The sequence below is a fragment of the Artibeus jamaicensis genome, unplaced genomic scaffold, assembly GCF_021234435.1.
Source record: "Artibeus jamaicensis isolate MK-2021 breed Jamaican fruit bat unplaced genomic scaffold, CSHL_Jam_final contig_648, whole genome shotgun sequence".
NCBI classification, from domain to species: Eukaryota; Metazoa; Chordata; class Mammalia; order Chiroptera; family Phyllostomidae; genus Artibeus; species Artibeus jamaicensis.
In genome coordinates, this window is record NW_026521912.1 from 584073 (window position 1) to 599775 (window position 15703).

At 39.4% G+C, this 15703-nt stretch overlaps 1 protein-coding gene across 12 annotated transcripts in view; it reads right to left on the reverse strand.

The window, feature by feature from the left end:
- Nucleotides 1–998: 998 nt before the first annotated feature.
- ZFP2 (ZFP2 zinc finger protein) overlaps nt 999–15703 on the reverse strand; it is a 64805-nt gene continuing 50100 nt past the window's right edge. For 4 of the 12 annotated variants that reach the window (XM_053670922.1, XM_053670923.1, XM_053670924.1 and 1 more), the window contains one exon: nt 999–3699. In XM_053670922.1, coding sequence (XP_053526897.1) covers nt 2228–3699 — 1472 coding nt within the window. In that variant the 3' untranslated portion in view covers nt 999–2227. Of the gene's footprint in view, nt 3700–8337; nt 8481–11616; nt 11708–12068; nt 12200–15703 lie in introns of those variants that run through there. The other 8 variants (XM_053670921.1, XM_053670920.1, XM_053670919.1 and 5 more) reach the window with 6 other exon arrangements.

Consider the following 15703-nt stretch of genomic DNA (forward strand, 5'->3'; position numbering starts at 1 on the left):
TTAAAAATCTGTGTCTGACGATAGTTTAATTTTCATTCCTCCTTGGTCTTTAGTGTTCGAACTCCATGCCTGAAGCATACGTCACATACCCCAAGGAGACTGAACTGCCCAAGGTCCCAGCACTGTCCTTACACTAAAATTCTTTTACTTCTGTGTCAACATGTGCTCCTGATTTTTGTTTTTTGTGTTTCTTCTGGCTGTATTTCTCCTCCACTTCTACTGATTGCACCACTTAACCCCATTCAGTGACAGTACAGTAGTCCTCCCTTATCAGGGAATACGTTCCAAGACCGCCAGTGGATGCCTGAAACCAAGGACAGTACTGAACACTATATAAACTATGTTTTCACCCATAAATACTATGATAAAGTTTTATTTATAAATTAGGCACAGATTAACAATAACAAAAAAAACAATTATGTCACACGAATGTGATCTCTCAAAGTATCTGACTGTACTGTACTCACCCTTCTTGTGATGATGTGACAAGATACAATGGCTACATGATAACAGGGAGTATGGTGGCAATGTAGTGGGATAGTACGAGTTCATCACACTACTAAGAACAGTGCACAATTGAAAGCATGAATTGTTTATTTCTGAAATTTTCCATTTCATATTTTGGGACCCAAAGTTGACTATGGGTAACTGAAACCATGAAAAGCAAAACTGTGAATAAGGGTGGGGACTACTTAACTCTTAGAGCACCCTCAAATCACTGCCCCACTATTTACTCTACAGCCTATTGGGAAACTTCACTTGGATATCCACAGACTCATCAAAATGCCCACAGACTGAACTTATCATTGCCCCACAAAATTGGTCAACTTTATATTTTTAATTATGGCATGCCTATACATCCAAATAAGAAATTCAAGTGCTCACATTTAATCAGTTACCACATTATCTACATTGACTCATTTTTCGCTTGAATTTTTCCCTTCCCATCCCACTAGCATTTTCTCAGTTTAAACCTTAGAAAGCAAGAATATATCATATTATTTTTAAGATTTTATTTAATTTTTAGAGAGGGGAAGGGAGGGAGAGAGGGAGAGAAATATCAGTGTGTGGCTGCCTCTTGCACACCCCCTACTGGGGACCTGGCCCACAACCCAGGCATGTGCCCTGACTGGGAATCAAACCTTTGACTCTTTGATTCACAGGCTGGCACTCAACGACTGAGCCACACCAGCCAGTGCTATAGCACATTCTTTGATTTTCTAATCATCTTAGCACATATTTAGCACTTATTGAATGTATGTGAAATAAATAAAAGTTGTTCTACTATCATATCTATAGAACTATAAAATCTCTGTAAGATTGTTCTGAATATGTTTTGAGTTACAAAGACTTTCTTAATATGTCAATTTTTCATGTCTTAGTGTCTAGCCTATTCTTTCCATTTCAATACAGTATGATACAAAGATACGTATTTGAATCCTATGTAAACACTATATTTAAAAATAATTAGCTTATTTAACAATTTAATAGCTGTTGAGAACTCAAAACACCATGCTGTTGCATTAAGATTTGTACAGGTATCCCAGCATCTGTTAGCAACCAGCCTGTATTTTAGGCGACAGAATAATGCAGGGAGAAGGGGGAACATGGAGAAATAAAAAGTTTGGTAGAGGTAGAGAATTTTAACACACAACACTGAGGGAAACTAGGTTGTAAAACAGGGGCATCTAATAACATATATAACATGGTAAAAGATTAAGGATGTCCCAGCATTCATTATATTTATAGGTTTGTTGCTTTGTAGAGCTCACAGGGATCCTGAAGACTTTCTAAATCCAAAAACCCTTTTACCAAATAAGGACATTGTGACCTGGTAAGAGTAGGTGACTTTTCCAAGTTAGTGACAGATCAGAGTACATTCCAGATCTTTCAGCTGTCCAGTGAAGCACTCTCACATTTCCTCTCCACTGTGAAGTCTCTGATAACTAAAGGAGAATCTGCAATATGATATAACAGAACTTATCTTCAGCATGAATCCTTGTTCTTTAGAATATTAAACCTTCTGATACAAAGTTTTACTTTCTGAATTAAGATTTTCCACTTTTTTATGGTTTCTCTGCAATGGTCTGTATCATCTGACATGATACAATATACATCAACCAAAAGATTCCCAAAATGTTCACATTTATTCAATTTCTACATTACATGACTTATCTAATTATCACTGAAAAGTTAACCATGGTAAAGGGCCTGATGAAAACTTTCCTCACGTATGAGTTCTCTGATGTCGTGTAAGGTTTGTACTCCGACTGAATGCTTTCCCACATTCATTACACTGATAGGGTTTCTCTCCTGTATGAGTTCTCTGATGTACTGTAAGGGACGAATTCTTAATAAAGGCTTTGCCACACTGATCACATTCATAGGGTTTCTCACCAGTATGAATTCTTTGATGCTCAATAAGGTATGCACTCTGGCTGAAGGCCTTTCCACATTCACTGCATTCGTAAGGTTTCTCTCCAGTATGAATAACCCGATGTACAGTAAGGGATGATCGCCCAGTGAAATGCTTTCCACATATAACACACTCATAAGGCTTCTCTCCAGTATGAATCCTCCGATGCTGAGTAAGAGATGAATTCTTACTGAAAGCTTTTCCACACTGATTACATTCAAAAGGTTTTACTCCAGAATGAAGTCTCTGATGTTCTATAAGGTATGTACTTTGGCTAAAGGATTTCCCACATTTGTTACATTTGTAGGGTTTTTCTCCAGTGTGATTTCGTTGATGCAGGGTAAGAGTTGAGCTCTTACTAAAGGCTTTTCCACATTCACTACACTCATAGGGTTTCTCTCCAGTATGACTTCTCTGATGTACAATAAGATGCATACTTTGACTGAAAGACTTCCCACATTCATTACATTCATAGGGTTTTTCTCCTGTATGAGTTCTTTGATGCACTGTGAGATTCATACTTTGGGTAAAAGCTTTCCCGCACTCATTACATTTGTAAGGTTTCTCACCAGTATGAATCCTTTCGTGTTGAATAAGGGATGAATTCTTACGGAAAGCTTTTCCACACTCTTTACACTGGTATGGTTTTTCTCCAGTATGAGTTCTTTGATGAACTGTAAGGTTCATGCTTTGACTGAAGGTTTTCCCACACTCATTACATTTGTAGGGTTTCTCTCCAGTATGAATTCTTTGATGTACAGTAAGGGAGGAGCGTTCAATGAAGTGCTTCCCACATACATTACACTTATAGGGTTTCTCCCCAGTATGAATCCTCTGGTGCTTAAGAAGGGATGAGCTCTGGCTGAAGGCTTTCCCACATTCATTACATTCATAGATTTTCTTTCCTATCAGCATTCTTTGAATCTTAATTAATTCAGAATTTTGTTTAATATCTTTTCCATGTGAATTTTGATAACAGGACCTTTTTCCCATAGGAATACTTTGTTGTATATCAATGATTGAACCCTGACTGGAACATCTTCCAAATTCATTACCTCTACATACCTTCCTCTCAGTGAGGGTTTCCTTATGGGTAATTGCCACTTCACCCAGATGTCTATCTGGGTTTTTCTGTTGCCCCTCTAACCAATTATCATGTTCCCAAGTCTCCCCTAAAGAAGAATGCCAGAGACCTTCCCTTTCCATTATTACCAGATAGGATAAATCTTCAGTAATGTTGGGCTTTGGAGTTGTCTTTTTGGTTTCAAGTCTTGTCTGCCAGTCTGTAAAACATAAAAAATTCAAATGCACATTGGTCTCTGTGCTGGGAGACTGAAAACTGTATAAGGTAGAAATGAGAATAAAGTTGAGAATATGTGGCACATTTGAGAGCTTTCAAAGATGAGAAAAGAGTGAGCCTATGCAGAAGGGACAGACACTGCAGTCACTGACAACTGGACAAGGATAAATAATGAAGAAGGAACTAAAGGAAAATATATAGAAGAACTGGGATTGGAAGAGCAGATCAGAAAAAAGCCCTGCCATGTTGTACCTAGTGTTCCTACCAGCTACTTCTTCCCACCTATAATTCTAATACTAAATCTTCAAAAATATCACAGTGTGAGACAGTGAAGATTGCAAATCCTGGAGTCAAAAAAATGGGTTCAAACCCTGGCAATGAATATTTACCATCTTAACTAGTTAGTTATTTCTTAACTAGTTACTTGTTTCTCTAAATCTGAGTTTTCAGATGTAAAATGAGGATAAGAACAATCTGATAAGGCATAATCTGCCCTTTGGGAACAAACGTGTCTGGAACATACTTGAAACTCAAACTCTTAAGGGAGGATAACACAATCCTAAATTTCAAGCAGGCTGTAATTTTCTCACAAAGGTTAAGAGAATCCTAGAGGGCCCTACACTTTCCTAAATACACATGCCTTAAAGTTGAGAATTAGTGGTGGAGGCAAGCAAGGGAGAGTGCTGAACTGCAGAGGGGACTAAAAGAAGAACCTTGTAGCCACTCAGACTTTATTTTCTCAGATCCCATCTTTTTATCCCAGACAAAAATGGCCTGGAGGCAATAAGAGGCAGAGGACAGGAACTATAATCTGAGAATATGCCTGTCCATTTTGATCAAAGTCAACGGACCAGATATCAACAGTGAAGCAACAGACCAAAGGCCTGTGGACAGGAGGCTTTACTGCAAAACAAAAGGCACCAATTAATTGGACCTCCTCCTTACAACCCGACCTATTTTCATAAAAGACAACAAAAAATGGAAAGCTAAGCAGATTCCACTTCTAAAACATACATACCACCAAGTTACCACAGAAAGGACCTATCCAATCAAATATGAAGATGACAGGCAACACATGAATTAGAAGTGTTCACTTGGCCCACTTCACTATCATATGCAACTGAAGTCTCTGAGAACATTTAAAGTGTCACCCATGATTCACTCACATTGTTAGACAAATATAAAGTCCAGACAGAATTACCTCCATCCAAGGATGAATGATACACAGAAAATACCAAGTTTAGAAACTATGTAGACTCAGCAGGGTATCCAAGCTTTTTGCATCTCTGGCCATGCTGGAAGAAGTTGTACTGGGCCACAATTAAATACACTGTGACACATAATCATAAAAAAAAATCTCATAATGTTTTCAGTAAATTTACAACTTTGTGTTGGGCCACATTCATAGCTGTCCTGAGCCACATGCAGTATGTGGGCTGCAGGCTGGACACCCTGAATTATAGAGGGTTAATAAATAAATCTTTAAAATAACAGAATGAGAAGAAAAAAGCAGCATAAGAATCAAAAGACATAAAAGTTTTTTAAAACTGGCAGGACAGTTTTTACATGCTAGGACAAGATACTTGTAACAATGACCCACAAAGAACTAGAACCTAGACTTGGAAAACAATGTCTATGGAACACTAAACTAGAAAAATGGGCAAAAGACTCAAATACGTACTGAAGAAAAGGAAGGCCACTATTAGGTGCACACATCTAGGTAAATCTAACTTGCAAAGTTATTCCATAATTTGTAATTTTAAAAGTAGCATTGCGCAATAGCAAAAAGTTAGAAATATAAATATCCAGCTATAATAGAATGGATAACCTAATTGTCAAACACTCATACAATGGAATAATTAACAACAGTGAATGTTATGAACTTCATATTTGTGTCTCCCCAAAATTCCTATGTTGAAGCCAAATTCCCAGTAAAACAGTATTAGGAGGTGGGGCCTTTGGAGGTCATTAGGTCATGAGGGTGGAGCCCTAGTGATGGGATTAATACCCTCATAAGAAGAGATGGGAGAACTTGCCTCCTGTCTCTCTGCTCTCTAGCATGTGAGAACACAGCAGGAAGTGCAGCTGTCCATCAACCAGAATGAAGGCCCACACCAACAACCCAACCTCGCAAGCACCCTGATCTCAGACTTACAGCCTCTGGAACAGTAAGAAATAAATGTTTGATTTTTAACCCACCCAGTTATGGTATTCTGTCATAGGAGTCTGAACTAAAACTAGTTGAAGTTAATAAACTAATGCTACATATATCAAAATGAATAAATAATTTAAACAAAGTTACAGAAAAATAAATGTATACAGAGTCCACTTAAATAAAGATTAAAACTAACATACTGCTGCCCTGGTTGGTGTAGCTCAGTGGATTGAGCGTGGGCCTACGAACCAGAGTATCACGGTTCAATTCCCAGTCAGGGCACATGCCTGGGTTGCAGGCCAGTTCCCAACAGGGGACACACGAGAGGCAACCACACATTGATATTTCTCTCCCTCTCTCCTTCCCTTCCCCTCTGAAGATAAATAAATAAAATCTTAAAAAAAAAACCTAACATACTGCTTACAAGTTCATTTATGGATGGCAATACTTTAACAAAAAGGGAAAAGAATGTTTATAAGTGAGAATGGTGGTTACATCCAAGGGAGAGAGATGAGAGTGTGTGAATGAGGAGCACACAAAGCGTGGCAAGGATACCAGTAATATTCTGTTTCTTATCAGGGTCCTAGGCATTCATTAGCCTTTATCATTATTACCTATAAGAAGCAGCAGTATGGCAGAATGGTTAAGACAATAACTCTAGAGCCATACTAGCTGGCTCAAATTTGAGCTCTATCACTGTTAGCTGTGTGACCTTGGGCAGGTTACCTAACACATCTGTACTTCAGTTTTTCTCACCTGTTAAGTGGTACCTATCTCACAGTGTTGATGTAAGAACAAAAATTAGTTAATATTTATAGCATTTATATTGGAAGAGTTTCATCAGGTTTTGTTAAATAATATATATTTTACACATTCTTATTCATATATAACATTTTTTAAAATGAGAACAGCCCAGGTTGGTGTAGCTCAGTGGATTGAGCACAGGCCTGCGAACCAAAGGATCGTGGTTCAATTCCTGGTCAGGGCACATGCCTGGGTTGCAGGCCAGTTCCCAGCAGGGGACGCATAAGAGGCAACCATACACTGATGTTTCTCTCCCTCTCTCCTTCCCTTCCCCTCTAAAGATAAATAAATAAAATATTTTTAAAAAATGAGAAGAACAAATATTTTCTATGTTGAAAAATATTAATCATTTTAAGTTTAAACATCATCATGTACTACAGAAAACTTAGTAGTAAGATTCATTTTATCTTGATGAAATTTAGAGACCTAATTTAAAAGTTAATTCTGAAGACCTGCTCCCTAATTAAAAAATCAATTACCTAAATTTTTTTTAAAAACTGGCTGATGTGACTCAGGAATTAAACTTGGCCAGTACTCTATACTTGTACAGAAAAAACTGAAGCACATTCTTATGTATGAAAGATTCAGTGATTACAGCACTCTTAAAGCAGTCCTGAAATATTAAGTATTCAGTTTACACAAAGGTTAGGGTTAGGGTTGAAAAAGTGACTGAAGCAAGGACTTTAGGGGCTGAGGAGGAGTCGCAGGCCGACTGAAAGGAAAGCAACCCAGACAGAGGACATGCAGTGTGGATGCCTCGGGAGCAGCGCTGGTCACCCTGGGCAAGGATGAACAAGCTTTTGGACACCACTACATTTTTACAGTCTTTTGTATCAGTTTTTCTATTAATGGAAGCAAAGACGTGTCTACTATACATTAGTGAGGTTCATGTTAGCATGAGGTAGACAGGGTCTCTGTAACAGGATATAAATTCTCTGTGTTGTGTACACACATACATACGTACACACACACATACACATAGTAATCCAGTACATCTCTAAGGATGATACAATATTGTTTATGAAACATAAACAACAAGTTTCTGGGTGCAGTGGTAGTTAACAGTAGCTTCCTGGAGAGCTTTAAATATTATAGACTCTAACTGCACCTTATTTTTTAGGCATGATGTTTGATAATAGATTTCTAACATAAATATATTTTTATACATGTTCTTAACTTTTGTTTCCTTCAAAAATGAGCCTCAACTGATTTAACTCTAATGACCACTGACTGAAAGCTAAAAATTTACTGTTTTCTACATTACTAATAATTTCCATCTTTATCTCAACATGAACTAGTTTACTAGCAATAATACTGTCTCCAAAAATAGCACTTCTAAATTTACATTTTGTACTCACCTTTGATAAAACAGCAAAATCTAATGAAGTATTCAACAACTGTACACATGAAAACTAGCACAGGAACAGAAAACAATCATCTAAAAAGAGTATCAGGCCAGGAAGTGGCCTATTTTTACTAAATACACTAGGAAACAAGAAGTCTCAGCAAGGTAAGGAAAGAAAATAATGATTTTTTAAAAATTAGTGTTAAACTCCAAGACAAAAACAAACAAATCAAAAAAGCCTGTGTTCAGATTCTGGCATGTGATTTTTGCCTCTCTGAGTTTATGTCTTCCCCTGAGAAAGGGGCTGAGATACCTACCCCACGGAATGCTGTGAGGAACACATCAGATGATGGCAGGCAAGGGCCGAGTGCAGCACTCAAGCAATGCTTTCTTGTCTCAGTTTTGGACAGCACAGCGAGACGAAACGGTGGCTTAATCCAACAGAAACATGGAAGAAATTCTGGAAGGAAGAGCTGCAGTTTGCACACCATTGTATGTACTACTCCACAAACTCAGTGTCTCCTTTGTAACACATACCTCTGCTCTTGTAAATACATTCAAGCCTCTTCCTGGGTGAAAACAAACCAGAGGCACCCTACCTATGACTTCTTTAAGATCTTGCCCTTTCTTCCTTTTCCTCAAAACTAATCTTGTTGAAATGACAGTCTGCTCTCAACCAAAACATGCCTCCCTCACACCAGAAGTGCTCCTCCCAGGGTCACGGACCACCTCTCTTTCCCTCTTGGCACTGGTACACTCACCCTCTACTTTTCTCTCTTCCTTGGTCCAGCTCTCCCCAAATTCCCTCCTCCTCTGACCACTCTTTGTCACCTTTGGTAAAGCACCCTTAGCTCCCAGCCAAACATTACTGTTCTCTGGGGTTTCGTCCTCACTGTTTTGCCCTATCATTCACTCTTTCTGATAATTAACAAGACAAATTGATATAAATGTCACACATATAACTCTCAAATCTGTCTTTTCACCTGGTTTCTAAAAATTCTACTGGATGTCATTCAGTAGTCACTCAACAAACATACAGTAACCACCTCTGGCAGGAAATGTGCTAGATAGAGATTACAAAGAGAAGTAAGCTTAATCATGACAACTCTGTGAGCCTACATACTAGTTGCTATGCAGATTTCCAAAGAGACAAGGAAAACAGAGTGAAATGCAGTCACAAACAAGTGAAGAATCTGTAGCATCCAGCCAGATGAAGAAGTCTAAAGACAGGTAAAGAAATGGGACAGGAAAACAAAGTACCAAGACTACATGTGTTTGCCTCTCCTGACAGTGGAATACTGAAAAAAGCCTATATAAGCCCATCAAAATGTAGGAAACAAGGGAAAAAATGCTAAATGCACAAACCCAAATAATTTAGATATCCTCATACAGAGAAGTTTATGAATGCATTAAAACAGACAGCTATTTATTGGGTTAGCCAAAAAGTCCATATGGCTTTCTCCATAAAATAAAAGACACTTTTCATTTTCACCAGTAACTTCGCTGATTTGGATGTTTTGAGTATGTCGGCTATCTCCCATTACTGGTTTCTAGTGGATAGAGGCCAGGGGTGCTGCTCAACATCTTCAATGGGTAAGACTGCCCCATAGAGAGTTATTTGACCAAAATGTCAATAGTACCAAGAAACTTCACAAACCACTTTTGGCACATTCCATCAGCTGTAGCACCTTCTCCATAAACTGCGCAAATCTTTTTTTTTTTTTTTTTTGCATTTCAGGTGCATTGGATATAACCTTTCTTGAAATAATAAAACATAATACACTGAAAATGTGTATCTTCTCCCATGTTTGGTATTAAAATGGCTGCACAAAAATTCACCAATTTTGGTATAAGTTTTTTTGGATGCACGCTGATATGACAGCTGTCATAGTACAATCTAACAAAATTGTTTCTAATGAAGTTAAAGACAACTAAGCACTACCAGAGCCATCTTACTAAAACTTTTTGTCCAACCCAATAAAAGAAAGAAGGAACACACAGAGAATGAGAAGGCTCACAGAAATGTAAAAAAAAAAAAAAAAAATACCGTAGAAATAAATTTTTTCACAGAAGGAAAGAAAGTTTAAGAAAATCTTCATATCTCCCTGCACTTTTCCCTTCAAACAATACCACGTAACCCCTGCAGGCAGGTCTTCGTCCCTGCTGTCCCCTGTGCCTACAGTGCTCCTCTCAGGGCCCATCAGTCACCGCAGAGGAAAGACCTCCTTGAAATAAATGTATTTATTTATTTATTTATCATATAAATATAATATGTATTTATACATTATAAATATTACACACACAGGCACGCGTGGCACTGTTAACACTTGCCGTTCCTGATGCTGCTGTGTCTCTCCCTGCAGCACCATGACTCTGCAACACTCATTTCCTCCCCACACCTTGCCTCCCTCTCCTGCCCCTTCCCCCTCCCTGCTGTTTTCCTTTAGTAATTTACTGTCTCCCTCACTAAACTATAAGCTCCACAAGGAAACTGCCTGTTTTGGTTACTGTTGTGTCTGCATTGCTAGGAACAGGGCCTAGTGCTCAAAAAACATCAGCTGAATAAATAGATTATTTATATAAGAGTAAGTACAAATAGCAATAGTAATCAAATCCACACAGATCTGTTATAAAGGCAATTAACACTCATGAAGAGATCATTTTATACCTAATAAATTAGCATTAAAAAGCATAGTATTCAAAGCTGTGCAATACGTAGCAAGGGCCCTAAAAAGGTAAGTATCCTTTGACCAGTGATTCTTCTAGAATCCCATTCCTTAGAAAGCACACTGGAAACCAGCAACAATGTTCATTAGATTATTTTCTTTCCTATCAATATGTTCTTTCACTGACTTTTTAATTGCATTATATATTCATAGCTGTACACTAACCAGAGATCAAAAATTACTTGCTTACCTCATAATTTTAAAAATATATAAAGAGAAGTGGTGACCAACACTTTCACACTGAGCAGAGCACATATAAAGGTGTAGAACACATTTTTTTCACAGAAAGTGAGTAATAACATCTGAAAGAGACATTTCAGTTATGAAGGGGATTAGAAACCAGATAATAAAGATTAAGTTTTTAGAGAGGAATGGGATTGAATAGGCAATTGATGCAGATTACAAACTTTGAAATGAGAACAAAAATATAGAAAATGTAATATTACTGGTAATAAAACACAGCTGAAGTCATTTGCATTGGTCTTTAAATGAAGACCCTAAAGCACCGATACAACACAGAGGAAGAGAAATGGTAAGTTATCTGGGAAGGAAAGCTATAGATACAGATCATGGTTAAGACAGACCCATGCCAGAGAACAAAGAGAATAAAGCAGAGTGAGAGAAAAAAGGGAAACAATCACTAATATTTACTTCCTTTCTGGGATGTCCTAAGCAGTGTAGCACTCATTAATCTCACATAGTGTCACCAAAGCAAGGACATGCCACACTGGGGAGGAGGCATGGTACCAATCATGGGAGATCGTTCAAGAGAACACACATCAAACATGCAGGTCTCCCCAAGACTCCCAGCGATCTCAGGCATGACTTCTTCCCCAGTGACACACTCAAGTAACAAGACTGACACTTTACCTACAGAGACGCCCCTGGAAGGTCTTTTGCATCAGGCTCAGTCCCTCTCACTCCAGCTGAGAAATCACATCTGGTTTGGAAAGGTGATGCCCTGCTCAGGAGGAAAGACACTAAACTTGTGTTTTTTGTTTTTTGGTGTTTTTTTTTTAACTTTCCAATAGCTTTATTTATTTATTTTTTTTCCTGTGAGTATAAAAGCCACTTCCAGCACAAGTCCTTATCCCTTCCCCTTCAGGGCTTCTGAATCAAAGGGAGGTGGGCTGCTGCATTTCCCATTCTCCAATTCTCTACAAAAAAAATACTTTTCACCTGGAAAGAGAGGACACCAAGCAGCTACCCTAAAACAATGCCCCACAGTACACAGGATTTCCAGTCTAAATGCATGAATCTCCCAGGTTGTATAAGAGGTCAATAGCGGTGGGGGAAGGCGAGGTACAGGGGGAAGTCCTTACCCAGCAAGAGCACACTCCTGTAGTTCTCCAGTGTCCTGTTCCCACACAACTTCCTCGGAGCACAGGCTAGAGGAATCCACTCTTCCCAGGTGAAATCCACACACATCCTTGAGTGTCGCTGACTCCTGAAACTATAAAGTCCTGCTCAATACAGGATTACGCGAACAAAACCCTCCCAGCAAGTAAAAACAAGCAGCCTCGGAAGGGACAGGATAGAGACCTGCGTGAGAAAAAACATGTCATTCTCCAAAAGAAACTAAACACCTGCAACATTATGAGGACAAAGAGAAAGTGCTCCTAAGGCACATAAGGACAAGGAGCAGAGGTACAAGCCATGGGGATGGCCCCGAGGCCACTCCAGTCACCACTGTCCTGACTGCCTCCCATCCACCCCATCCTCCCATGGGGTTCCCACCCTAGACAGCACAGGATGACTGAGCACGCATGCCTGGCCTGGGCAGAGGAGACTCCCAATAGCCCAAGAATAAAGATACTACACACCACAAAGATGCACTCAGGAGCCATGAACCAGCAGGGAGGTGGAAGGCAGGTTTGACAATGACAAGAGGGTGATGTGACCTTCGGTTACCAGGGGAAGACATGATTACTGGGATAATTTCATGAGTTGGGAGATGAAACCCATTAGGTTGAGGACTGGGAGAAGTGCCCCTGATAGGGCCAACAGACACTAGCTGGGTGGAGAGCCTTGCAGCTGGAAGGGGTGTATTCAGCAAGAGCAGGGGAACTTCTGGTAGGTCCCTGGAGCCCACTGAGGCTCAAAGATGCCAAGACAGCACATGGAACTGCAGGCCTTACAATAGAGGTGGGAATCCCATTTACTAGGGAAAAGCATGCAAACAGAACAAATCTTGACAGGCTGGTCTATGAGAGAACCAATAAAACCCAGCTTGACGTGAATGGCATTTCAGATTTACATGACCATTTCAACCTTGCTCTCTAGCCCTTAGGCTCGGAAATAAAACACCATCAGCATGCAGTATCTGTTTACCAAGTGTGATGGTTAATTTTAGGACCACTTGATGGGGCTATGGTGTGCCCAGGTAGCTGGTAAAGCAGTACTTGTGGCTGTTTCTGCGAGGAAATTCGGCTTCAAATGGGCAGCCTGAGGAAAGATGCTCAGTCCTCATCAGAGACAGTGGACCCAAAGAGGACAGAAAGATGGGGAAGGGTGAATTTTCTCTGCTTGTGTTGAGAAGGCCACATCTGCTGCCTCAGGCACCAGTGCCCCCAGTTCATGAATCTTTGGGCTCAGACCAGGACTTACACCATGGGTCCCTGGGACCACAGGCCTCCAGGTTTACAGTGGAACTACAGCACTGGCTCTCATGAGTCTGTGGACAGCAGATCATGGGGACTTTTCAGCCTCCGTAACTGCATGAGCCAACTCCTCATAACCTCTTTCCAATAGTCACACATGTGCTACAGGCTCTGTTTCTATGGAGAACCCTGACTAATACAAGGAGGAACAGGTCATTTTATAGATGAGAAATCTGGTCAAGGTTATATAACCTCTCCAAGGTCACATAGCTGGGACTTGAACCCAAGGCCACCTGACTTCCAGTGCTTGTAAGATGAGAAGGCGGCCAAGAGAAGAACGCTAGCACCCTCAGCAAGCAAGAGAGTGAGAGCCAGACCGGAAGGGAGATTGAGGATCCACAGGCAAGGAAAGAAAGTTTCAAGGAGAGGGAGTGGTCAACACTCTCAGATGCTGGAGTGGGTTGAACAGCATGACAACTTAAAGGAGAGCTGCTGACTTGAAAATGAGCTAATTGCAGCCGAGTGGTGAAGGCAGGAGTCCCCCTGTAGTGGATAAAAGAATAAATGGAAGGTTAGAAATCAGAAGCAGCCAGGCGTGAAAAAGAGAGGACAACAAGACTTCAGAAAATAAGTAATAGAAACAAAGTACTAGAAAAGGTTTTCATTTACTGACAGAGAATACTACAATATGTAAATGGGCAAAGGGGGAAAGTGCAGTGAGGAGAAAGAATGAGAGAAAGGAGAGATGGGATGAAACCAGTTCTGACCTGTGTAGCTTACGTCCTACTGGCTATGAACTCCAGGGACAATGTCAGCACTGAGGCACAAGTTTGTTATCTTTCTTACCACCTCATCTTTGAATATTTATTTACCACCTCTACAAATATCTTTGAATATTTATTTAAACAATAGATCAAAATAAAAAATGTTAAAAACCACTGACAAATATTATCAAGAAAAGTAAAGGTAGCTACTATAGTGGATATAAATACATGTCAGAATTTCCACTATAAGAAGGAAAAAAGAAACCAAGAAAAATCATCAGTTCAACAAATGTAAAGGAAGGAGGAGAAGGTGAGATGAAGAAAATCAGAGGGACTAAGCACTGCTAAGATTGTTACTTGAAATGCAGAGTGCAATCTCTCCTTTGCTCAAATAAACACCCTATTTGGTATCATAGCCTAAATGTATTTTGTTAACAAAAAGAAACAAGAAAGCACAATAACCAGAAACATTAAGTAAACACAAAAAAACCCTCATACACAAATGGGTTGGCTTTCCATAGTAGAAGACAAAAACTCTAAAATTGGTTGAAAATCCAGTTTATATGGCATGTGTAAGAGACAGATCTAAAACACAAACCAAAAAGCTAAAATAACAGGCGGGGGGCGGGGGTTAAGACAAGCTATAGCGGGCAACTGCAAATGAAAAATAGGCAGGGAGAACACAGAAGTAACAGATACGGCAGAATATATGTGGAAACAAAACAGGAACCCCTAGTTTGTGAGAAGATACAGATCAGAAACATGACATTCTCTCTCCAAAAATTAATCCACTTTTTTCAATCAACTGCCTTGTTAGCCAAATATAGCAGACAAGATTAAAAGCCCAAATTCGGACTCAAATGGACTGTCTTTCTCACTTCCCCAGACTCCCGTGACCCGAGTGCAGAGCCCTTAGAGGCCCTGCAGCTTGTCTCTTACCGACTATGACCTGTCCTGTGGGCCCATGCTGGCCATGGGCTCAAGAGCACTGATTTAGGGAAGCACAAAAAGGCATCTTAAAGGCTAAAGTGAAACCTGACAATACTGTTCAAAAAATATGTTGTTAATCCTTTATTGTTCATAAAATGTATCTGTTGTTGATCCACCAAGGCAGTTTTTCCTTTTCTCCTTTTCACTTGGTCTGGGTCATTTTATCCCAGCTCTACATGAAGCCCAGGTGACTTAAAAAAAAAAGCGGCTTCATGATTTTACCTCATCACATAACCTAAAAACACAGACCTTTGGAGAGTGTTATTCTTTAAAAAGGTGGAGTATCAAATGAAATAAACAGGGTACTTTAAATGATGAAAGCATAATTTATAAAGAAGATACAAGTGTGTGGTTTGAGGCACCATAGCAGCAAAATGTCTTCTGATAGAATTCTTAGCAATCTACTTTTTCTCTTTTTTTGCAAAATCCCAATCATGGTTAAATAACAATCACAATAGCAACAACAAAAAATGAACCATGGGGAAATACACTTAATAGGAATAGGTAAGATCCTTATGATCAAAGTTAATAGAAGCCATAATGAAGATCTCAGTAACATGAAGGATAAGTAGGAAGAATAAACATTGTAAAGATGGTACTCTT